Genomic DNA, 25,952 nt, shown 5'->3' with positions numbered 1-25,952 from the left:
TGGGAAGCTCTGGGAGACACATAAGAGCCGAAAGACAGAGACAAGAACAGGTGTGCTCCCCGACACCCACGTCCAGGGGTACAACGTGCATTTCACCACCGTCTCTAGAGCAGCTGGGCGTCCTCTGTGTGACCAGCGGGGCCCTGTGCACGGCCAGCCCACCACGCCATGCCCGCTCCAGTGGTTCAGGTCACTGCAGCTCCCTTGACCGAGGACCTGCTGGGGTCCGGTCCAGGGTGGAGCTGCAGGCGTCAGGTGTGAGCTCAGGGGGCCGAAGCCCTCGCACCCAAGGGCCCTCTGGAAGGGTCTGCCCTTGCTGTGGCTGTTGGAACTCACCTGAGATGGCCTCAAACAGACCCTGAGGACAGCTGTCACCCTCCAGGATGGATGGGCAAGGCCACACACACCTCTCAGGGGTCTGAAGAGCACCAGCAGGAGGCTGCGGTTCCCACAGAGCCTGGGGGCCACCGTCCAGCACTGCCCGAGGAGGGGGTGGGGTCTCCATCAGCACCACACCCCTTGCTTGGGAAAAGGAAAGGTCTAGAAGGACCCAGCTCTGGCCTTTGGATTTGGATTTATTTCCACGTGTGCTCAGGAGGTTGGTCCTGGGGACGCCCCTGGGGACCTGGCCCTCAGCCACCAGAGGGAAAAAGCTGCACTAAGGTGAGCTCACAATGAAAAACGACAGGACACACAAGGAACAAGTCACCGTGAGTGACGACCACAAGCAGGGCGATCAAAGCTCTAAGGATAAAGAATAATAAGATATCGGTTTGGGAATGAAAACAGAATATAAATATGTCTAAAATTATAAAAGAAAAAAATAATCAAAACTAAGTAAAGAATAAGACGCAAGTGGCCCTAAGCGGTAGCTGCAGCCCTGGGGTGGACCTCACGCACCAGGGTTGGGCCCCAGGGGTTTACGTCTGGCCCCGTGTCACCCTCCCGTGCTATACCCCTGCCCTTGGCGTGGTGGGCTCAGCGTCCATGTCGACGATCCTCCGGACCCCTGGCTCTGAGACCCTGGCTCACCTCCTCTCTCCCTCCCTCCTGCCCTCTGGCCTCCCCTCCATCTCCAGATTCCCTGTCCTGTCCGGTCCCCGAAAACTCCACGTGCTCTGCTGGGCTCCAGCTGCTCTCATGCGGCCGCCCCCCGGGTCCCTCTGCTGCTCCCTTGGCCCCCGGGACACCCTGGCTCATCTGCACCCTTGTCCTCAGGGCTCGAGCCACCGCATCGCCAGCTGCTGGGTCCTTCCTTGGTTATCACAAATGTCCGAGCTTGGACACTGCACAGCGTGGTGCCGGCTGCTCACAGGAACCCAGGACAAGCTCTGGTGAGCAAACGTGTGTCCCCTCCAGGCGGGAGCTTTCGCCAAGTAGGGAACTCAGAGCATTTATATAACTAACCACAAAACAAGCCTGTCTGGTGCAAAAATCAAAACAGATGGACCGGGCTCCTTCACAGCCAGAAACAAACAGCTAATCGACATCAAGACACAGCCTTGTGCTTCTTTGGAAGTGAACAACAGGTTAGTCGAAGGAGACACGTGAAAATCAGAAAACAAGAAGGACGATGCACTCCTACACATCAAACCAGTGACGAACAGAACTCGGGGGGAAGGTGCGGCGTTAAATGCAGCATCGGAAACCAAGACTCCTGGAAACCGATGACTTGGGCGTCCGGCTACCTGAAGGCTGAGATCAGCCCCGGGAAAGAGGCACAAGGCCGGGGCTCAGGAACCGGGAGGGACCTCCGGCCGAAAGCGTGGTGACGTGGAGGAAGCAGACGCTTCCCAGAGAAATAAATCCAGAGACAGACACTCCGCCCAGGCACAGCCATTAGGGAGACTGTCCCCAGGCTGCTTTTGCAGGCCCCCCACCCTGCGCCCTGCTGCCCCTGGGGCAGCACCTGGCTCGTCCTCAGGCTCTGCGGGCCTCTGACTCCTGCCTTCAGTGAACAGGGACGGAGGGTCCTCTCCAGCCGAGCTCACAAGCCGGCTCACCACGACACCAGGGCAGAGAATACAACCTCCCAACGAGCCCGCTCCCAACAGGAAGTCTGAACAGCACCACAGCCCTGTTTCCTGGGTCTCACCCTCAAACCACAGGGCACGAAACTGGAAAATCAAAAAACGTTTGGCTTTTGCAAAAACTCTGGATTCTCCAGCTGATGGCTAGAGACGGCTGCTCTCAGGCCTAAGCGCAGGCAGTGGATGGGCCGCTAACTGCCCAAGGCCCCGCAGCTCAGCCGTGTGGGGAGCCCAGGCCTGTCCAGAGAGGAGGCCGGCTGCCGGCCCTCCTCCACCACGAAGCGCTGTGGAAGCCTGGAGCTTACCTGCTCCGGACGCCTGCCCGAGCAGCCTGCCCCAGGTCTGGGCACTCTGCCCACCCTCGGCGGGCAGCTGGAGGCCAGGCTGGCACGAGAGGATGGGGCCCTCTCCCTCCAGCCACGCGTGGGCCCGTCCTCCCCAGGAGCCAGGGCAGCCTCCCTCGCCCTTTCGCTGCCTCAAGGGAGCAAAGTGCAGGGAAGGAGCGGCCGAGGGCCAGTAACTGCACCACCCCCGGGGGCTGCGAGGCAGAGATGCCCTCCTGGCACAGGTCACGGTGGGACACGGTCTGGGCAGTGGCGGCTGCCACTGCAGGACCCCCAAGTGGCCGTGGAAGACCCTGGCAGCCTCCCCGCCAGAGCTCCTCCCGCCGGACCACACGCATCCCCCCCCGCTGTCCAGACGGGCTGTCCTGATGCCCCTCTGGGAGAGGGGGCAGCGGGCAAGGCCCGGCAGGTGCCCTGCGCTGCCCGGAAGCTGGTGGTGGGCACAGGCCCTCCCTGCCTGCTCTGAGCGTCCAGCAGGCCTCGTCCCACGGCTCCAATCCATGCATCCCCCCGAACATTCGGACACGGCAGCCTGCCGAGGCGGGCGGCCAGGTGCCCACACCCTGAGTGCTCACCTGTCCCAGCTCCCGAGTGCACCACAGCGTCTGCAGGGTCTGCAGGAACAGCAGCGGGTCCCGGCCTGAGGGGACAAGACAAGGGCCGAGGAGGGGCTGAGAGGCAGGCGGGGGCCGAGGCCTGGGGGCTCCCGCAGACGCTGCCCAGCGCCCACGGCCCCTTGTGCCCTCTCTGCCCCTTCCCCAGGACCATGGCCCAGCCACCCAGCAGGGCTGCTTCCCACAGTGCCCACCGGGGTGGGCTTCCCCTGACAGCTCAGGGAGCCTGGCCTCAGAGTGGCCGTGTGAGCGGGGAAGGGGCGTCGACCGCCCGGGCTAAGTCGGCAGTACTGACCTGGCCCCCCATGGGCAAGGCCCGCCCAGCGGGGTACGCCGCCCACACACCCGTCCACTGCCCACCATGTCTGGCCTTTGGCCCCTGCCGAGGCCCCGAAGTGGTTCCAGCCTCTGTCTCCCCCCGTCTCCCCTCCGCCCTGTCCCGGCCCCAGTGAGCCCCATGCAGGCTGGCCACTCCCCAAACCTTCCCCACCCCCATGGCAGCTGCTCCCGGAAGCCGCTGTCCCTGCTGCAGAACGGGGCGTGGAGTCATGACACAGGTGACACTCAGCCCAGTGCTGGCGGGGACAGGGGAGGTCGGGGTCACCCTCCTGCTGGAAAAGGGTCGGCGCCCTCAGGCCAGATCCAAGGTCAGTGCCAAGGAGAGCTGGCTGGCCTGGAAAGGTCGCTGCTGCCAGCTCTTGGCTTGGGAAAGAACGCTGTTTCCGAGGCTAGGGGACTGGGGACCCAGCTCCGAGGTGCCCATGGCCACCAGCGCCCCCTGGCTGCGGGCCCGCCCCGGGGCCTCATGCTCCCTGCACTCCAGGCGGGGCTCCCGCCTCCCCCAGCGCCTCACTGCAGCCCTGCCAGCCTCAGCAGCACCTCCCGGCCTAACCCACTCCCCCACCCCCGCTCCCTGGGCCTTGAGGCCCAGCCCCTCCTTGCCTTGCGAGTTCTGCTTCAAAGGCCCGGGCGCTGTAACCTTTCCAGCCCCGCTGAGAAATTACAGACAAACCTTCCGGTTCTTTTTTTTTTTTTAAGTGAATGACCGCACTGTATGTATGTATTTATTTACCTGGCTGCGCCGGGTCTTAGTTGCGGCACGCATGCGGGATCTAGTTCCCTGACCAGGGATCGAACCTGGGCCCCCTGCATTGGGAGTGTGGAGTCTCAGCCTTCTGGTCTTTTTGTTCAGAACCGGCAGGCGCCAGGGCCCAGAGCCCAGGGAGGACGGAAGGAAAGCAGCCAAGGCGGGGTCTGGGCTCCCGGCGTGTCCCCGACCCCAGCCCAGGAGGTGGGAGACGCCCCTGGCACTTAGCCAGGACCTCGGCCACACCTCGCATGTGGTGGGGGTCAGGGTCAGGGGTCAGGACCCCAGCCATGCCCTCACGTGGTGTGGGTCCGGGTCAGGGGTCAGAGTCAGGACCTGATCATCAGTGCACACACTGGGGCAGGCGAGGCCACTAGCAGACTCTCCCCGCCAAACCTGGGGGATCAGGAGCCCAGGAGACGACGGCAACCTGCTGGCTCCACGCCGGAGGCGGGATGGAGGGAAAGGCTGGGGACCTGAGCCACACCCTGGAGGACAGCCCCTGAGGACACGGGCTCACGGACCTGGACAAGACACCCGTGTACACCACAGAAGGGTCCATCCCAGAAAGCAAGGCTGGTTGGACAACTGAAGGTCCATCAGCCTGGTTCGCTAGTGAAATAAAGGATGGAAGTCACATGATGCTCTCAACAGATGCACAACAAGCATCTCTTAAGGGAGAGTTCTAGTTATAATTTAAGAAATAAACTCAGCAAACTAAGAGAAGGAACTTCCCTAACCAGACAAAAGGCATCTATAAAAAACCCTCAGCGAACACAGAACTCAATGCTGAAAGCTTTCCCCTAAGACGGAAACACCAGGAGGATGCCCACTGTGCATTCAACGCCAGTGCAGAGTAGCAAGAAGGAAAAATTAAGGCCATAGAACTTAGAAAGGAAAAAATAAAAGCATCAGCACTGTGATCAATAAACTCTGGTCCCTCCAGACAATGGAATATTATTCAGCACTAAAAAGACATGAGCCATCAAGCTGTGAAAGGACAGGGAGGAAACTTAAATGCAAATTACTAAGTGAGAGAAGCCAATCTGAAAAGGCTGCAGACTAAGTATACGGTATGATTCCAACTCTATGACGTTCTGGAAAAGGCAAAACTATGGAGTCGGTATAAAGATCAGGAGCTGCCGGGGGCTGGGGGGAGGGAGGATGAACGGGAGAGCACAGGGGGGTTTAGGGCAGTGAAACTGCTCTGTGAACCTTCAACAGTAGATACCATGTCACTCTGCACTGTCCAAACCCACAGAACGGACACCACCAAGAGTGAGCCCCAAGGTAGACTATGGACTTTGGGTGATGATGGCGTGTCCAGGCAGGTCCCTCACTTGTCACAAGTGTCCCATCTGGTGGGGATGGTGATAACGGGGGAGGTGGTGCGTGTGGGAGGGGCAGGGGTAGATGGGAAATCTCCACGTTCTTCTCCATTTTGCTGTGAACCGAAACTGCTCTAAAAAATAAAGTCTTTAAAAATAAAAACAATACCCAAAAACGTCGTTACGCACTGAACAGATGATTCATTTTTTAGAAAGCAATGAAGAATCTAAAGACAAGTATTAGAATTAATCAATGGACTTATTTCAGCATGGATGGTGAACACAAGGCCAGTATTAAGAAATCCATTGTTGGGACTTCCCTGGCGGTCCAGTGGTTAGGGCTCCGCACTTCATTGCAGGGGGCCAGGGTTCAATCCCTGGTTGGGGAACTAGGATCCCTCAAGCCACTTTGGTGCGGCCAAAAAATAAAAAAAAAAAAAGAAGTCCACTGTTCCCTCCATACTAGCAACAGACAGAAATGAACATTTAAAAAATATCAGGGGGCTTCCCTGGTGGTGCACTGGTTGGGAGTCCACCTGCCGATGCAGGGGACACGGGTTCGTACCCCGGTCCGGGAAGATCCCACATGCCGCAGAGCGGCTGGGCCCGTGAGCCATGGCCGCTGAGCCTGCGCGTCCGGAGCCTGTGCTCCGCAACGGGAGAGGCCTGTGTACTGCAAAAAAAAAAAATCAGGTACAGTAACATAAAATATTTCAAATTTCTTGAGATAAATGTAACAAAAGAAGTTCATGCAAAAAATATAAAATGTCACTGAGAGGGGCTTCCCTGGTGGTGCAGTAGTTAAGAATCCGCCTGCCAGTGCAGGGGACGTGGGTTCGAGCCCTGGTCTGGGAAGATCCCACATGCCGCGGAGCAGCTAAGCCTGTGCGCCTCAACTACTGAGCCTGCGCTCTAGAGCCCGCGAGCCACAACTGCTGAGCCCGCGTGCCACAACTACTGAAGCCCGCGCGCCTAGAGCCCGTGCTCCGCAACAAAGAGGAGCCCCTGCTCGCTGCAACTAGAGAAAGCCCGCGTGTAGCAACGAAGACCCAACGCAGCCAAAAATAAATAAATTAAAAAAAAAAAGTCACTGAGAAAAAAATTAAAAGACCTGATTAAGGACGGGCTATACCATATAATCAGTAATGCAAAGTTGTCAATTCTCCCCAAATTAATCAGCAGATTCTACATTCTAACCCAAACAGTAGCAGTGTGAGTGGGTGCGGGGGGCCTGTCTTAACAACCGCAGGGAAACCAGAGGACCGCCCCACCCAAGCCAGAGCCACAGGGGTTAAGGCTGAGCGTGTGGCCCAGGGAGGGGGGACTTGGAGCCGGAACTGGGCCTGCATGGGCCAGGGTGTGCGGCCAGTGTGGGAAGCGGCATCACCTTATTGAAAACACTGGGATGTCACCCCCATCTCACACCTACAGAAAACCCACCAGGGGCTGTAGATCTTACTGTGAAGACAGATCAACAGAGCCTCTGCAGGGCACCTGCACAATACCTTGATGGCCTCGGGACACGGTTAAGTCGAGAATTCCTACCAATAGAAAGTGCCTAGCAGGCGCCAGCCAGAGGCCTCCCTCTTCCCCACTGGGCCCTGCAGGCCACGCCCCGTGTGAGGAACGTCTTACAGGGTCAGGCTGGGCCCGGCTGCTCTCCGTTCACGGCTCCCCCAGGCCCAGTGCCCTTCTGGGTCCAAGCCACAGGCCAGGCTGCACCCTGGGTCACTCACCCCCTCGGCCCTCAAGCTGCTACCCAAGCACTGCTGACCCGCCAGCCTGGCCCCCCCGCCGGGCACTGCACGTGGAGGCGGCTTTGCTGCCTGTCCCGGCGGAGACCCTGTCGGCCCTGCTCAAGGCCGTGGCTCAGGCCTTGAGGGACACTCTGTAGTGACTGCTGGACGGTGCCACGGCCAGACGTGCACGCGCAGACAGGTCACTGGCTTCCGTGGCTATGGGCAGACACCCGGGAAGCCCAAGGTGGAGCTGCAGAGGCCCCGGGGCAGGTATGAATGTGGGCCCGGGCCTGACTGCAGCGGGCACCAAAGACCGGCAGAAGGAGGACTCACTGAGCACGGGGTACCCGGCCCGGGGCCACCCCTCCAGCCAGGCGTGGGCCAGTCCCGCTCCCTCGACTCAGGGATGCACCACAGGACGCCGGGCCGACCTAGCAGGGCAGGCACGGGGCCTTCTGTGCACAGGGTGGACATCAGCCGCGGCCGCAGCCTGGCCACCGCTGCCACCTCCCCACCCTGGGCCCGGGACTGGGCCACCCTGATATCCTGGACCTGCTGGCCAGGGGTGGCCAGACGGCAGGGCAGGGGCGGCAGGGCAGGTGGCCTCTGGCCTGGAACCTGCCCCGACACCGCCCCAGGAGCACGTGGGTGAGGGCGGGTGGGCAGCAGTGCGTCCAGAGGACACTGAAACTCAAGCTCAAGAATCAAACTTTGGGGCTTCCCTGGTGGCGCAGTGGTTAAGAATCCGCCTGCCAGTGCAGGGAACACGGGTTCGAGCCCTGGTCCGGGAAGATCCCACATGACGCAGAGCAACGAAGCCCGTGCGCCACAACTACTGAGCCTGCACTCTAGAGCCCTCAAGCCACAACTACTGAGCCCACGTGCCACAACTACTGAAGCCCGTGCGCCTAGAGCCCCGTGCTCTGCAACAAGAGAAGCCACCGCAACGAGAAGCCCGCTCACCGCAACTAGAGAAAGCCCGCGTGCAGCAACGAAGACCCAACGCGGCCAGAAAGAAAGAAAGAAAGAAAAAGAAAGAAAGAAAATGAAAAAATCTAACTTAAAAAATATATATATATTAAAAAAAAAAAAAAGAATCGAACTCCCGTGGCCACGTGGGCTGCTGCCCCCTGCCCTGCGCGAGCCCCGCTGGTGCCCCAGGAGCCCTCCCCACACGTGCTGTGGCTCAGGCTCTAATGCATGGGGCCCGAGAACCAGGGGGCGGCCAGAGGGCCCAGCTGTAGCACTAGGGTGGCCCGCCCTCTGCCCTGTCCCCTCTGTCCTTGAGCTTCATCCCGCCCACCAGACACCCAGAGCTGCGAGGCTGCCTCCAGGGCTGCTCCTGATGGGCACCGGAGGGACGCAGGGACACGAAGGGCCGGACAGACACACACCACGCAGTTAACTTAGTCACCTTCACTTCAGGAAAGATGCATTCTAGAAGAAAATCCAGCTGCCAGGTTAACTTTATAAAGACCTCTGTTACTTGCTATCATAAAGCTGGTGGTAAGAAATGAAACGGATACTTTTTCCTGGTGGATCTGGTGGCTGAGCTGGACCGTGGACAGCTGGCCTCCCTCAGGGAGCCACCCAGAGCCCCTCCACCCCTGGGCCCTCCTTGCGTGACCCCGTGACCTGGCCCTGTGGACGCTCAGGGTCTGGATGGGTCAAGGCTGCTACAGCTGGTCTGTCGTCTAAGTCGGCACCAGCCGGAGGCGGCACCAGACGTGCTGAGCCCTGGCTGCCTGGACCACACCTGCCTGTCAGCAGGCAGCCTAAAAGCCCAGCGGTGCAGCCAGGATGCCTGCAGTCACCCCCGGGCAGTGGCTGGCAGGCAGCGGCCCTGCCCATGAGCAGAGCAGAGGGGCCAGAGGAGGGGCTGCAGCAGGAGCCCCACCAGTCTGCACACCTGGCGGCACCTCCCAAAGGCCAGCAGGCTCCCTGCTGCCCGCGCATGGCCAGGAGAGGGACACACAGTCCCTCTGCAGAGGCGGGGGCTGCCACTATCTCCAGCCCACCGTCGGTCCTCTGGGCCCTGTCCTCTGGGCCCTGGTCTGGGTTCCGTACACGTCTGGGAGGGGCTTGGCGCCCCGAGCCGGGGTACAGCCAGGACAGAGCTACGGGTGAGGAGACGGAGCCAGACCCCTCGGAGCCCCCACCCTGCGCCCACACCCAGCGGGCCGTGTACGTCTGGCCACGCCGGGATGCCCAAGGGGGCCGCCCCCACCTGGGAAGTGCGGTGACAAGGTCTTGCTTCATCCAGCAAACCACCCACCCCAGAGACAGACCGCCTGTCCCCAGCACAGGTGCCCAAACATCAGGCCACACAGCGGTGGGAGGAGAAAAAGACAGCACGGACACCGGCAAGGGAGAGGCAAGCCCTTGCTGCTTGGGGACCGGACCGCACACCTGGAGGCCCCAGGAAGCAGCGGGAGGGGCCCTCCAGCAAATGGGCCCACCCAGCTGGGCGCACGGGAACCGACAAGGAACCTCTGGGTTTCACTAGCAAATCGGAAAATCTGCTGGACGAAAAGGTCCTACGAACAACTGGACTTTAAAAAGATGACATGCCTAGTTTTAAAAAGTAATAAAAATGTGCAAGATCTATTTTTAAAAGCACGCTGAGTGTGGCACAGTGGTTAAGAATTCGCCTGCCAATGCAGGGGACACGGGTTCGAGCCCTGGTCCGGGAAGATCCCACATGCCGTGGAGCAACTGAGCCCGTGAGCCACAACTACTGAGCCTGCGCTCTAGAGCCCACGAGCCACAACTATGGAGCCCGCGTGCTGCTACTACTGAAGCCTGCGTGCCTGGAGCCCATGCTCTGCAACAAGAGAAGCCACCACAATGAGAAGAAGCCCCGTGCACCACAACGAAGAGTAGCCCCCGCTCACTGCAACTAGAGAAAGCCCGCACGCAGCAATGAACACCCAGAGCAGCCAAAGATACATTAAAAAAAAAAAAAAAGCACTGCTGAAGACAGAAGAATAGAGAGAAAGGCAACGGGCCCCAAATAAGCGATTCATCTCTCAGGATCCCAGATTCTGTGGGTCAGGAATTTAGACGGGCTCCTCCCCAAGGCCTCAGGCACACACCTGAGCCTGGCTCCCAGGGCAAGGGCTCAGGAAGCGCCACTCAAGGGCGGAAGCAGACCCCACCTTGTGGGAGGGCATTGCGAGCCCACAGCCCTGCCTGACACTGGGATGAGATGGCGTCAGATGCCTCTTTGGCCAACCATAAATGTAATGAAATCCAGTAAAAACAGCAACGGATTTCTGTAGAAGCAAACAAGCCATTCTGACGTCTATATGGAAAATAAACAAGAAACGAGAGAAAAGCGAGAGGTTTAGTCCTGCCAGATGCAGCAGGTCATAAAACCACCGCCATCAAACAGCGTGATGCAGATAGGCGAACAGAGCAGAAAGCCGGGGAGACTCCAAACACGGGGAACTCAGTGTTGTTGGGTGTCCCAGTGGTCCTCTAGGACGGAATGGACCCATTCCTCATCTCTCACAGCAAAATAAATTCCACTGGATCAAAGACTAAAAAGGATCACAGCTAACGCCTCCACAGCACACATGCCGGCAGTCTTTCATTCACAGATGGAGCTAAGTATAGGGCGACAACTATTTTTCTCAGGTAAGGAAACAGAAAGGTATGTAACTTGCCCACGGTCACACAGCCAGGAAGGTGGGCGCTGTGTCGCCTGTTTTCACAGCCTCCCTCAGGTCACAGCCCAAGGATGGTTCCACAGCCCCAGGGGCTGGGCGGCCCCCCACCCCAGCCCTGACACAGGGAGGGCCAGGCCTGGAGGCTCCTGGTACTGCACGAGCCTGTGAGGGGCGGCGGGGCGGGGACAGGGCTTCCTGGAGGCTCGCGCCTGGCCCTCCCTCCATGCTGAGAAGTGATTCAGCTCTGTTTGCCTGACTTTCGAATTTCCCAAGGAGGGGGGATCCACTGCTGCCCAAGATCCGGGGACCTGCTGGACTTCAGCAGGCAGCTTTTCTGATTCAGCTACACTTGCTCATCCAAAGGCCACGATTTCAGGAGAAAAACAATGTTTGACCCCAGTTGACTTCTCAGTTGGGGAATGTCTTCTTGTTCCCAGGAGAGGGGAGGACGGGAGGGAAGGCCCACAGGTCTTCCCGGCCTGTCCCCTCCCCTCTTGCCCCCAGCTTCAGGACAGGCGGGGGAGGGTGGCATCCAGATGGTCCAGGACAAGCCAAGGCCCTGGGGCCTCAGGTGTCAAGAGTCCGGGGGCTACAGATGAGGGCCCTGCTCTTGGCAAAACCAGCAGAGGCGCCAGAAGCATCCTGGGGGAGGTACCCAGACCCTGGTGGAGAGGTGCCCACTGAAGAGGGCTTCCCTGGCCTGAGGTCACTCACAGCAGAAGGCCAGGAGCTGGGTCTGATCCCCAGTCACAACAGGGTGGTGTCAGGGCCTGAAGACTCTGCACAATGGGGACAGGTGGGGAAAAGCACAGGCTGAAGGTCTGGGGAATTTTGAGCAGAAAACGAGCCCATTGCGGGCGGCTGAGGGTGCCTGGGCGCCCCCCTGGAGACTCTGCTTGGAGCAGGCTGTGTGCACCTGCGGAGGACCCCACAGGAGATGGGGGGGCCGACTCCACAAGCCTCTCAGGACCCTGGGGTGGGTGAGCAGAGGTTGGGAAGAGGCCCCAGGTTCCCCACCACCTGCAAGAAGGGGCAGTGCTTTACTTACTTGCTGGGGGCTCTCCCTCCCACCCCTGTGCCCACCAGAGGACCCCAGCCTGGCACAGGGACGGCCCCCCAGGATGCCAGGGGCCAGCAGGGAGGGGCGCCCCACTCTCCAACCAGACACCTGATCCCGGCCTGGGAGGAGCCCCTCCTTCTCCAGCCTTGGTCTCCTCTTCCATGTCACCACCTGTCCTTGGCAGGGCAAGATCAGGCTTCATGTGGCCCCGCGTCTGCCCTGCCCACAACACTCACCAAACACAGGAGACACTCAGAAAGAAAGCCTCCCGGAGCCCACGGACACCACCGCGAGGAGTTCGGGGCTCCCGGAGGAGAAATGGAGGCCAGAGCCTCAGCTCTCTTGGGGCCAGGGACCACGTGGGATCCCGGGGCTCCCAGGCTGAAAGTGCCAGTCTGGGGGCCCTCGCTCTTCAGACACCTCCCAGCCCCCTCGTCCTCTCTCCTTCTTGGCAGGACTGATAAGATGCCTTGTGTCCACACTTAGTGTGGGGCGCAGAGCTAGGCTCCAGAGAGAACCCCGCCGTTCCCACCAGCCCCCTGCACCCAGCTTCACCCACACTTCAGTGTGGGCTCCCTGAAGTGTCCGTCCAGTCATGGCCAACCCTCGGTGTCAGACATCAAGCAAGTGGCCAGCAGGCGGTCCACTGCAGGACCACAAGGCCACATTTCCCAGGGCAAAGGGAGGTGCCCGCCCATGGCCCTCAGGACAGGAAGGCCGTGGTAGCAGCCACCTGCCTGCTCCCGTCCACAACTGAGGCCACTCCACACGTCCAAGGCCCCCAGAAAGCCACATCGCCTGGACGCCTCCCACCTGGGGTCCCCGCCTGGTGCACATGCATGCACCTGTACACAGAGCTCCCTCCACACCCACCCCATGCCCAGCCCTGACAAGTGCAGCCAGGCTGGACCTGGGCCGTGTGGGGTGCAGACTCACCCATGGGGACACACTCACCACCAGCTGGGTCACCAGCAGTGTCACCAGCAGCAGGCTCTCCGGCGGGGTCTCCAGGGTCCATCCTCAGGGGAAGGCAGGGAGCTGCTCAAGGGACCAGTGGAGAGGGACAGTTAGGCTGCAGGCTCCACACAGAAGGGAACGGCCCTGACAGGCAGCCATGCAGGGCCCACTTCTGTGCTTGGTTGTGGGTGGCTCAGGCGGCCTCAGCTTCCCCGGCTGGACCCGGGACACTTAGCACTGACCTCAGGGGTGGACCCACCTGAGCCAGCCCACGGGCACACCCAGCTCTAAACCATCCAGCTGGCAACAAAGTACTACCATTCCCAGGCGGCCGACAGGCTCCTGCCAATGTATATTTTATACGAGACACTTTTCCACATTTACGGAGATGGTCTAGTTTTTCCTCATTTGCGGTGTGATTTATGCCACAGTGACACACACGGCACCTCCTGTGTAAACCTGAGTCCTGACACAGGCCTGGAGGGGAGAGCCCTTGGAGCTTTCTCCTTCCCAACTCCCACAAGCTTTTAGCTATTCTTTTGGACATTTACATTCACATTTCTCACTAACACGCTGATTCGGTTGTTTCCTGAGTGTCCAGTCTTACACCTGACTGACCAAGCTCAAGGTGAGAACTCACTGTCATGCCCCAGCCCCCCAGAACCCGACAGCCCCGAAACAGCTCTCTGAGTGTCTTCTGCTGACACGCTATTTGCAGGAGACAGGAGCATAGCAGGGCTGAGCTGGGGTGAACTCTGGGTACTTTCCTGCCTTGTTCAGTTTGCTCCAAACTTGTGCTCTGGCCATGCAGACTGACTGGTGTCGGGCCGGCCCTCCCACTGCAGACAACGTCCACCAGACACGTTTTAGGCAGCCGACTTCTGGACAATAGGCTGTGCACAACGGGTGATGCCCAGGGTGGGGGCCCCAGGGATGGGCCGGCTCCCAGCTGGGGGTGACCTCCCAGCTAAGACCATGACCCAGAACCTGGGGAGCAGAGTGTCCCTCCGGTGTAGGAGGAGGCCGCGCATCTGTGAGCCAGGGCACCAGCTGGAGGGGTCATTCGGGGCCAGGAGTGCAGGTGAGCAATGCAGGATCCCCAGGGCTCCCAGAGGCAGCTGTCCCCAGGCTGAGAGTTCGAGAGGGGCACTAACAGTCAAGCAATGCTGCACACTCTGGGCTCCAGCGCAGCCACCGTGGCAAGTTAGCCCTGCCCTAGACCAACTCTGCCAAAATCTAAAACCAAGCCCCCATAAAATCAATGGAACAGGGCTTCCCTGGTGGCACTGGTTAAGAATCTGCCTGCCAATGCAGGGAGCACGGGTTTGAGCCCTGCTCCGGGAAGATCCCACATGCCACGGAGCCAACTAAGCCCGTGTGCCATAACTACTGAGCCTGCGTGCCACAACTACTGAGCCCACGTGCCATAACTACTGAAACCTGCGCGCCTAGAGCCCGTGCTCCGCAACAAGAGAAGCCACCGCGATGAGAAGCCCACGCACTGCAGGAAGGGTAGCCCCCGCTCACTGCAACTAGGGAAAGCCCGCGCATAGCAACGAAGACCCAATGCAGCCAAAAAAAAAAAGAAATAAAAAAATCCATAGAACACTTTGTACCTTGAGTTCCACCAAGATAAAGATCCACCCTAACAAAATGTCAAGCCATGCCCCCCCCAGTTCAAGGTAATCAGCTAGAAAATAACTGTTTACTAGAACAACGTTCAACATTTTTCAGTGGAAGGTAACAATCCAGAGTCTCTACAATGTAACATTTACCACGTTCAGTACATCATATAAAAATCACAAGGCCTGAAAATAAGACCCACACTCAAGGGGAGAAAAATGCAGAAAAGCACATAATGGAAAGCAACTCCAAGGCAGCTCAGAGGTTGAATTTAGCAAAGACTTTAACACAACCGTTGTAACTGTTCAAAGAATGCGTGAAAAACATGTTCAAAAACTTAAAGGGAAATATGGTCTTAAATGAGTAAACAGAGAGGTTCAAATGGAAATTACATGAAACTACATAAGAGAACTAAATGACAGTTATCCAATAAAAAGTATAATAACTGAAATGCAAAATCCACTGATTGGGCTTGACCGCAGATTGGAGATGGCAGATTACAGAGTCAGTGACTCTGAAGACAGATCAACAGACACTATCCTATCTAAAGAACGGGGGGAAAGATTAAAGAAAAAATAACACGACTTCTTCCCTGCTGGATTTCCTGCAAGGCCATCATTAACAGGACGCTGACGGCATCATAACACCACCCCAGGATGTTCAGACAAGCCTGGAAGTCACTTGTTCCCAGAGCCATCCCTCCTCAAGCCTCTGCCCTCCTGTCTCAATCTGGGTGGCCGCTCTCTAGCCCGGCAGCACAGCTGCTGCCCTAGGACTCCCTCCCCATCTTTTCTCCTGGTGCATCCGGCATTTCCTGATTTCTAAGCCTTCATCTTTCTCAGTTTTCCTCCTGGTTCTAGACAAACACATTCTCCATGAGCTTCGTGAGAAGAACTACAAGGGAGGGACATTTAACCGGTCTTTGGTTGTCTGGAAACGTCTCCGCTGGGCACTAAGCCTCGGCTGGAAGGCTGGCCGTGCACGGGCTGTAGGTGAGAGGCCGTCCCCAGGGATGTGACGGTGACGGTCCTTCCAGCAGCTCCTGACGCCGGTGCTGAGAGCCCTGAACCACCTGACGCCCGACCGTAGGTAGGACACTCTTCTTCTCCTCCTGGGGGACCTTCCCCTGACAGCATCCAGGGTGGGGCAGGATCCACTGGGCGTGCTCACGTCCTTCCGTCCTGGGAAACGTCCTCATGTTCCCCTGGGTTATGTCCTGGCCTCCCGCTGTCCCTCCTCTCCTCCTGGAATTCCTCTGACTTGGATGCTAGGCTTCCTGTAAGAACCTCTAATATTCTTATCTTTCCTCTTCTCTGCCTCTGGGGGAGATTTCCTGAACTTTATTTTGCAACCCTTTCATTAATTATTCATTTCCACTATCAGAATTTTAATAATAGCCAAGAGTTCTTTCCCCCGAGGACCTGGTGGCTCCCACTCGTTTTGTTGGTCGCTATCAGTGCCCTCCCCCCAGTTCACAGTCCCGTTTTCCTCCGGAGTCTGGGGGCTGCTGCTTACACTGGAGAGGAGGCCCTGAACGGCTGCTTGGTAACCTGGGGCGGGGGGCACCTGGGAAGAGCCTCACTGTGGGTAACAGGGGCCTGGAAGACCAGTCCGTCTGTCTGTCGGGAAGGAATCCTTCCTTCCCCACCTGGGGTCTCAGTCCCCACCCACGCAGACCTCCCCAAGGCCCTGTTTCCAGGCTGGAGCCTCCCCGGCTCTGCAGCCCTCAGCGGCTGGCTCTGCTTTCCCAGCCTGCAAGGCCCCTCTTCCCTCCTCTCTGCCCTCAAGCACGTTGGCTTTTCTAATGTCTTTACTGTCATTTTAACAGACCTCGAGTGGGGCAGGTAATCCGGCCCCTGTGCACAGGCACCCTGCGCCTTGCCGGGACCTAACCCCAGACGCTCCTTCCCACCTCCCACCCCAAGTCTGACCCGACCCCGGGGGGCCTGCCCCTCCAGGAGGCTGCGGTCTCTAAACAGAGACCCATCCCCACCGCACACCCTCTTTGGGTGGCCGGGGGGCGCACCGTCCTCCCAGCTGCCGAGTCCGCACCAGGGAAGGGAGTGCAGCACCTCGAGCTGGTCTCTGGGCCCTTCTGCTGGCGGTGCTGTCCCAGGGCGCGCGGCCGCAGCGGTCCCGTCCACACCGAGGCCCCAGCCAGGGCGCTCCGCAGGGAGGAGTGCCCTGTGTGCGCGCTTGTCCCGCACGTGCTGCTCACGCCCACTGTCCGGACCCGAAGCTGCCCTTCAAACAGCCGCGAAAGGAGAGCTGGAGGACCCCACAAAGAACCACACTGCTGGCCCAGGCCCGCCCGTGCCTCCCGTCCATCTGTCCATCTGTCCACCTGGCTCAGGAGAGCACAGAACATGATGCATTCTCTCTGCACCACGGGGAGTGACGGAGCGACCTTTAGAGAGGTCAGCACAGCATTCTGGTTTGGGCGCCAGATCATGCGTCCTTTGTCATTTTTCTGTGTCATTTTCCACAACTATGGGAGCGCTGGCTGCGTGTCCCCCCAGGTATTCCCTCTGCCCTCCATCGTGGGGCAGGTGGGGTGGTGGAGGGTGATAAGGGCGGCCTCCCGGCCCCATTTCCCCACCTCCTGTAAGCGCAGAACGCATACGGGGTGACAGCCGAAAGGGTCTCAGTACTGACTTCTGTGTATCCAGTACGTGTCGGAATAGTAACATGTTGCGTATGCCAGGGTTAAATAAAATATATCACTAAAGTTAAATTTGCCTTTCTTTTTATAGAAAATTTAAAATCACACGTGTGGCTCACGTATTTCTGCTGGACACACTGGTCTTGACTGAGAAAAGCAGCTGACCACATAGGAGAGTGGCCCTGCAGGCGGCCGGATGCCTCTCCACTGCAATCCCAGGCCCTTGGGGCAGGACGAGGGGACACCGGACCCCCAGCTGCCACTCCCCACAACAGCTATGGGGAGACATACCCTGCTGCCCCCAATCCCAAATGCAGAGCCACCCAGGATCCCCAGAGACATGGGGGTGCAAAGCCTGGGCCCTGCAGATGTGGTCACTCCGGCCGCTTCAGTTAAATAACAGCGCAAACTTGAAAGCCATTCAAACTGAAGTAAACTTTTGTGCGTACATCTCAGTGATTTTTTTAAAGCTTTATTGAGGTGTAATTCACATACCATGGAATTGACCCTTTTAAAGTATACAATTCAGTGTTTCTAGTATATTCAGGCATGTGTAACCATCACCCCTAATCCAGAGCCTGTCATCACCCCAAAAGATCGCCTGTCCCCGCCAGCAGTCACCCACCCTGGCCCCCCGACCTCCTGCACCCATGACCCGGCTCCTGTCCCTGTGGCTTTGCCTGTTCAGGACGCTCTATGCACACGGAGCCATAATACACGTCCTTTCTTGTCTGGCTCCTTCCACTCAGCACGATGTTTTCGAGGTTCATCCACACTGCGGCATCTCAGCTGGGTAACGTGCCACGGGGTGGACCCGGCCGCGGGCACGTCTGTGGGTAGCGAGCGCCGGGCCGGACGCGGCTGGTGTTTAACTCTCGGGGAACCCGCGGCCTCTTCCAGGGCAGCTGCCTCAGGAAACTACCCCCCACCCCCGAGTCCTTGCCAACACTGGTCGATCTCTTCGTCCCTCCATGCCAGAGGCGTGATTTTTAACTTACTGATTTGACTTAACGATTGTTCCTTTCTTTAAAAATTAAGGTCGCCAACTTTAAACACCAAGGGTCACTGCGATGGTGTCACACTGAGTCAAGTTTCTCCTGCAGCACAAAGGAACCAGCCCTGGGAATCTCGGCCAGAAGGCTCTTCGGGACCCTTTCTCACCAGGTGCCAGGCTGCAGTGGGGGCAGGGGGTAGAGGTCAGGGGTCACCGCCATTCGGGTGGGCTTTCCTGCTCCCTGCCGGCTCTGACTGAGGGCCTCCTGACAACCAAAAACGAGGTAGAAATCGGAGGAATGACGAATGGCTACTTAAAAACTACATTTTACATTAAATATTTAATGTCACGGGGACAAATCCTTCCAGTGTGTCACGAAGCTGTGTGTCCCCAAAGCGGCCACGTCGGAACAAAGGCCCGTGGGCCTCAACCCACTTGGCACGGGGGGCACCCGCCAGTCCTCTGGGTTTTCTCTTTTACTTTTTGTGTTTTCTAAATATTATACAATGAACACACTCCGCTTTGTATTCATGAAAAAAAGAAATCAAACCACAGATGTTATTCTTAAAAGTTAAAATAAACTACGATGGAATCTTAGCTTTACAGGGGATGCCAGCCACCCGCCCGCCCGGATGCCCAGGGGTCTGAGCTGCAGAGCCGGCCGCTTGTGTCAATGGCTGTCCGTGACCACCAGACACATCTGCTCTCTCAAGCGGCGGCCAGTGGTCCTGACTCAGGGTCCTGGGGCTGCAGTCAGGACTGGTGGGGAGCCCGGGGGCCCACGTCCCGGACGGCGGGAACTTCTGAGCCCATCTGCTCTCTGCTCATTGCCTGCTCCAGTCTCCTGCTTCCCCCAGGCCCGTTCTGATAGGAGGCCTCGATTTCTTGAGGAGGTTTTCACATTTATTACCATAACATCAGGGCGTTCGGTGTAAATCTTGCTTACGTGTGTGGTTCTTGCCTTTCATGAATGTTCAGCAAGTTTTTACTTCTCTTTTGTTTTCCCTTAATTAGTCTCATCAAAAGTTTATTTCATTGGTCTTTTCAAAGAACTAGATTTTGGGGAATTCCCTGGTGGTCCAGTGGTTAGGACTCGTTGCTTTCACTGCCGAGGGCCTGGGATGGATCCCTGGTCAGGGAACTAAGATCCCACAAGCCACTCAGTGTGGCCAAAAAAAAAAAGAAACAAAAACGAAAACACAAATAACTGGTTTTGGTTTTGTACCTCCTGATTTAATTAAGCTTTCTCCTCTTTTTTTTGAGTTATATATATATTTTTTCAGATTCTTTTCTATTACAGGTTATTATAAGATATTGAATATAGTTCCCTGTGCTATACGGTAGGTCCTTGTTGGTTATCTATTTTAAATATAGTAGTGTGTATATGTTAATCCAAAACTCCTAATTTATCCTTCACCCCATCCTTCCCCTTTGGTAAACACAAGTTTGTTTTCTGTGTCTGTGAGTCTGTTTCTGTTTTGTAAATAAGTTCATTTGCATCCTTCAGATTCCACATATAAGTGAGACCATATGATATTTGTCTTCCTGCCTGACTTACTTCACTTTGCGTGATCATCTCTAGGTCCATCCATGTTGCTGCAAATGGCATGATTTCCTTCTAAGCTTTTCTCTTTATTAACTCCCTCTACTTCCTTTTGTTTCTTGGTTTTGACTTTGGGGGCACAGTTTCCTTCCCCACTGCAGACGAATGCCTTCTGGTTAAACGCAGGCGTCTTGGACCTGCCTTTTTGTCGTGATAGCCCAGACGTCCCTCTTCCCTCCGGCTGGCCCTCCTTCCTTGGGAGGTGGAAGCCCCCCCGGACCGGCCCTTCACCCCTGGAATTTGGGAGCCGCAGCGCTCACTGGCTCCAGAGATCACTCCACGTGACGAGCTCTCCTTCACAAGCTGTGGTTCTGTATTACAGGCTCATTGCTGTCGGTTTGCTCGAAGTTTCTAGCGTCCTGGCTTCTCCTCGCTCAGGGACAGGCCCTGGCCCGCAGGGTAGCCATCCCGGGGCAGGACGCTGGTGGCCGTGCGGGGTGCTGCGAGTGGACATTAGCTCAGGGACCAGCAGCAGCACAGTCAGTCTCTGGTCTGAAACTGCAGGGGGTCTCCGTGTGCGAAAGCAGAGACGGGTGCCCAGCTGCTTCCAGGTCCCATGCACCCAGACACCCAGCCCCCTGGAGGATGCAGCCCTTCACCACGGGATCCTACAGGACAGAACTGAAAGTCTCCTGTTTTACATTCTCCTTTCGACTCTGACCCTCCAAGGAGATTCACCTGGAGCCACTTGCTGTGTGCATGGCTTCCCTGGACGTGGGCTGCCCCAGCTGGAGGGGCCCCTGCTCTTGTCCGAATGCCGCCCTTCCTTGTCATTCGCGCTGTTCTTCTTTAAGACCTCTTGGCGGGGCAGGGGCAGGGGCAGGGTCCTCGGCGAATGTGTTCACCTCGGCAGCCTGTAAACACCTGAAGCGGTGGGTCTGATGACCCACCCAGTGCCCCGGCTGAGCCCCGGGGAGAAGCGTGGTCACCGAGCTCTGAGTTGGGAGGCTCTCCGTGGCCTTGTGCGATGGACACAGCCTGGGGGGACCCAGACCCACACGGCTGCCTCGGACACCAAGTGCCCCTATCACATCTGAGCCTGTTTTTATTTCCTGGGAGAAAAATCTTCTGTGGCACTTTGTTTTTTCTTGGAAGTGCTCATTGTTTAAAAAGAAAACAAAAATTCTTTGAGCTGGGCGAAAATCAATTCCCAAGTACCCAATTCCTGCCCATTTGATTGACATCTGTGCTCCAGAACCAACCAGTTACTGAACTCTTCTGGAAGTAAGTTCCAGCGCCAAGCTGGCCACTGAGTCTTGTCCTCACTCAGGTCACGGCCCCTGTGCCGGCCTCTACTGATTTACGAATCACAGGATCCTACCAATCTCAGCAGCCCCGCCCCCACGGAGGAGGAGCCTGAGAAGTTTTCACAGGCAGCAGCGGCCGAACAACGTCCTGGCCAAGGCTGGCTTGGGGCTCTCTGGGCCACAGCCGCTCCAGGCACCTCTGCAGCTACTGGGGAATAGAGTTTATTTATTTATATTTTTGGCCGCGTGGGGTCTTCCTTGTGGCGCACAGGCTTCTCTGTAGTTGTGGTGTGCGGGTTTTCTCTCTCTAGTTGTGGTCCGTGGACTCTGTAGTTGCGGCCGCACAAGCTCAGTAGTTGTGGCGCACAGGCTTAGTTGCTCCGCAGCACATGGGATCTTAGTTCCCCACCAGGGCTCGAACCCGTGTCCCCTGTATTGGAAGGCGGATTCTTTACCCCTGGACCACTGGGGAGGTCCCCTGGGGAATAGATTTTAGCTCAGATACAAGGAAGTTTTTCTAAACAACCTCTAAAGTATTGAATTTTAGAGCTGGAAGAATCTTAGAGGTCATTTAATCACTCCAATTTTCAGGCTATCTGTAAAATAAAAGACTTGTAACTGAAATCTTCTTAAGGATTTTTTAAAATTAAACATTTTATTTTGCGATAACTGTAGCTATACATATACTTGTAACAAATAACAATAGATGTCCCATATACCCATACACACATACCCCAAATCACAACCAGGCCCTTGTGTTGCTTCAGTCGCAAACCAGAACGCCCCAGCGCCGTGGGGCCCTCCTGCTGCCCCGTCACAGCCGCCCCAGGTCGCCCATCTGATCTCCATTCACATCCTCTGTCGTTCCAAGCAAGTTGCATAGACGGAACCACACAGTCTGGCCTTTCGGGGTCTGTGTTCACTCGGCACACTCCCTTGGGATGCACACAAGCTGCTGTGTGTGCCCAAGGCTCATCCTTTTTGCTGAGTGGGCTCCCTCAGTGTGGACGCACAGTCTGTTGGACCAGCGCCCCCTGCAGGGCATCTAGGCTGTTTCCAGTTTTGGGCTATTAGCAGCAGAGCCGCAACAGTAATCCGTGTACACTGGTGGGCACAGGGACGGTACGTCGTCATCTTTTTATTATGGAAATAGAACAGGTGCAGAGTAGTGGGCACAGAGAACACCCAGAGATTGATTCAAACAACGGGACCCCGGGTGGTGAGTGCACAGAGGCAGGGCCCCAGGACAGAGCCGGAGGAGGTGGAAGAGGCGGCGGGCTGGGGGTGGAGCACAGGAGACCCGGAGAAGGCGTGTCCCAGAGGCCAGGCACTGACGGGCGGAAGAGCCCCAAGGAAGCCACCAGAAACCCTGACAAGTGCTTGGGTGGAACCCTGGTGGGAAGGCTGCCTGGAGCAGGATTAAGAGTAAAAAGCACGATGGGAAAACAGTCAAAAAGCTACACACAGTGACCACCTGACCTGGTTCCCAAGAGAACGGAAAACACACGTGCACACAAACACGTGCACACAAGTGTGATTCACAAGAGCCAAACAGTGGAAGCAACGCAAATGCCTGTCAGTGGATCAACAAAACCGGTCCATCCACACAACAGCATGTAATTCAGCCTTAAAAGGAATGAAGAACTGACACACGCTACAACGACCACGATGCTGAGGGAGAGAAGCCAGAGACAAATCTACACGCTTTATGATTCCACTTACATGAACTGTCCAAAAGAGGCGAATGCACAGAGTCTGGACCACCGGTTGCCCGGGGCTGGGGGAGGCGTGACAGGGAGTTGACTGCGGCGGGGGATGAGTTAGGGGCGATGGCTGCACAACTCCGTCAACGTGACAAAAACACTGAATCGTACACTTTAAAAATGAACTTTATGATACGTGAGTCATACCACAGTTTCTAAAAAGCACCCAGCAAAGGTAACAGAGACGCAGTACTGGCAATCCTCTCAAGGAGTCTTGCTGCAAAGGGGAACAAAGAAATGGTGTGGGCACAGGAGGGGAGTGTTTTGTTCAAGATGCGAAGACAAACATCTGTTTCAAGGGGGGATGTGATACCTAGAGGGAGCACCCCAGGGAGACACGTGGGGATGAGGAGGAGGCAGCGCCCAGCCCAGGTGGGCCCCGCGGGAGCAGCGCGTTCCCAGGGAGGAGGCGCGGACCCCCTTCCAGCTGCCGCTTTTCCTCCGGGAGCCAGGGGGGCCTGGGGGCCGGGTCCTGGGCTGGGAGGCAGAATGGGGCAGAGGTGGGGCCCGAGGAGAGGATGAGGAAGGAGCTGGGCCGAGGGCGGAGCAAGTGCCCGCACGGGGCCCATGTGACCCCCCTGAGGCTCACGGTCAAGGGGGACAGAGACCAGTCGGCGAGGCCAAGCTCCTTCAGCCCGGACGAAGGGACCGGGGACCAGAGGCCCCGGTGGGCGGGGCTCGTCAGGTGGAGGGCGTGAGCTGCAAGGACGGACAGGGTGGGGGTGAGGGCTGCAGCGACAGAGAGCCCCAGGTGGGCCGGTGGGAGGGGGCAGCTGAGCTCAGGGACCCTCTGGGGCTGCGAGGGAGGCGGGAATCCTGAGGCCGGACCGGGCAGGGCTGCGGGGAGGCTGGGGGGTGGGAGGTCTGGTCAGAGGAAGGGAGCGTCCACACGGGAATTCGGGGAGGAGGGAGCACGTGTGCGGTGCGGGCCCTGCCCACCTCCAGGCCAGCAGTTTGGAAACCTCAAAGCCCACACTGGTGAGGAAGCAGGGTCCTCGGGGGCACAGCGGCCCAGGACACCTTTTGAGCACTTCTCAAGCATCATGGCAGGCCCTTCTCACAGCAGCCCTGCTGGGTCGTCCTCATCGTCCCTGGTCCTCAGGTAAGGAAGCCTGCACAGGTAAGGTACAGGGAGCTGGCCCAGGGCCACACAGGGAGGAGACTCAGCCATAACTGAGCAGAGTCACAGGCCCAACTGAGGAAGGAGGAGTCCAGCGTCAGAGGCAGTTGGGTGTCTGTGTTACCGCTGGGCTCTGGGCTCTGACATCTCCCGAGACACAAGCCTCCCCTGGACCCTGGAGGGTGCTGTCCTGAGTACGGAAAAGGGCAGAGCCCATCTACAGGAGTGTTTCTAGGGTTGGGTGCTGTGACGGTTAATTTTATGTGTCAACACGACAAGGCCATGGTGCCCAGATATTTGGTCAAATACAGTCACATGTTGCTGTGAAAGTTATTTTTCAGATGAAATTAACCTTTAAATCAGTAGACAAAACAACACTGGTAAAGCAGAGACTCTCCATGATGTGGGTGCGCCTTGTCCAATCAGTTGAGGGCCTTAAGAGGAAAGACTGAGGTCCCCTGAGGAACAGGGATGTCTGCCTCTAGACTCTTCCCTGGGTCTCCAGCCTGTCACCGCCCGCCCCCCATCCCCGGGCTGAAAATTCTGGACTTGCCAGCTCCCACAAGTGCGTGACCTAATTCCTTAAAAAACAATCATCACTCTCTCTGAAAAAACCTAACACAGGTGCTAAGATCATGGCAGCAAATAAGACATAAATAGGAGTGTCCGTGGGATGTGTGCTGAGAAGGGAGAGGTCCAGGCACCTGTATGGGTCCCCCGACTTTAAGGAGCAGCTCCCGGCCTCTCCTGGGGATGGAGCCCCAGGGCCCTGTGGGTAGGCACCACCTCGCTCCATCTGCAGGTGCACCGTCTCTACAGGCTTCTACTTTCTCTGTGAAGGAGAAAGGGGGACCTTCTGGTGTTCACGGTGTGAAACTGAATGAAGGGAACCTCATTAAAATGGAGTCGGGAAGGCTGGAAGGGGGAGCTCTCACACACCACCACTCCTCGTGTCTGCAGACCCCAAACAGGCAGACACGTACCTGACATCGACCCAGAGGAAAAGGGAGGCTTTCTCCCCGCCGGCAGCAGCCCAGCCAATGGGAAGCGTCGCCACCCTGAACCCCGTTTCCTCCAATGGGCTCTCCTTGCAAGCGGCTCCTCCCAACTTCCTCCTTTTTCTCTGTCAAGTAACATTCCTCTCCTTTATTAGCTGGTCTTGCCTATAGTTTTCGCTGTAGCCCTCTTGTCCTGAGTTGCAATTCTCTGCTGTTCCTTAATAAACCCATTTTGCTGATAAAATAGCTGGATGTTTTATCTTTAAGATCAACCAGAGACTTGTGGGGGGGGGTACACAGGGGCTCTATGCTTGGCGTCCAGGGTCTCCTGGGCCGCACCACGTGGGGCCCACCTGCCCACACAGGGGCAGCGCCAGCCACGGGAGGTGGGGGCTGGACCAGTCCTGCCGGCTGAGGGAACGACGGAGAGGGGAAGGGTCTCCCTGGGCGGAAGGACGCCCTGACGGACGTCCCCAGAGGGTCGCTGGGGAGGACCACGACTTGCTTCCTCACGTGAGCCTCGGGCCTCCCCTCCGGCTCCGACCCGGGGTCCTAGACTGGCTGTGCCCAGCCAGGGTGACCCACCCCCGGAGCCCTCCCAGCTGTGCCCATGTCCAGCACCGGCCGCGGGCGCGGGAGGCCCCAGGGGCACCAATTGTGGCCAGTGCCCGGCCCAGGACGTGCTCCACAGCCCCCGCCCCTCGCACGCTCGGCCCGCGCCCCGGGGTCGCTTACCTGAGTCGGCGGGGTCCGCCCGGAACCTTGGCCCGGCCGCGGCCACGGCGTCAGCAGCGGGCCCGGACGGCTTTCCCCAGCGCACCGAGGCCGACGAGGCCTGGTGAGCTGTGGGCGGCGGGCCGGGAAGCGCGAGCTGGCGGACCTCCAGGCGGAAGTCCAGAGGGGCGGGGTTGACTCGAGGGGAGGAGCCGGGCCTCTGTTTGGGGGCGTGGTTAGTCCGGAGGGGCGGGGCGGGGTCCGGGGAGGAGCCGGGAGGCAGGCTAGGGTCTTGGTCAGGCCGGTGGGGCGGGGCCGGCTTGGGAGAGCCTCCAGGCCGCCGTTTGGGGGCGCGGTCAGTACGGGGGCGGGGCTGACTGGGTGGGGCCGCTCTGCCG

General features: G+C 58.0%; 1 protein-coding gene across 1 annotated transcript in view; it reads right to left on the bottom strand.

The window, feature by feature from the left end:
• The window catches only part of EXD3 (exonuclease 3'-5' domain containing 3), an 82,275-nt gene extending 56,630 nt beyond the window's left edge, over positions 1-25,645 (bottom strand). The window contains 3 exon segments of the mRNA XM_081238060.1: positions 2,950-3,014; positions 12,810-12,911; positions 25,576-25,645. Coding sequence (XP_081094186.1) covers positions 2,950-3,014; positions 12,810-12,891 — 147 coding nt within the window. The 5' untranslated portion in view covers positions 12,892-12,911; positions 25,576-25,645.
• Between the last annotated feature and the right edge of the window lie 307 nt (positions 25,646-25,952).

Source organism: Mesoplodon bidens, assembly GCF_964165515.1.
Source record: "Mesoplodon bidens genome assembly, chromosome: 6".
Taxonomy (NCBI): Eukaryota; Metazoa; Chordata; class Mammalia; order Artiodactyla; family Ziphiidae; genus Mesoplodon; species Mesoplodon bidens.
The sequence above is the reverse complement of the archived record's forward strand: the minus strand, read 5'-3'. Positions and strand labels throughout refer to the sequence as shown.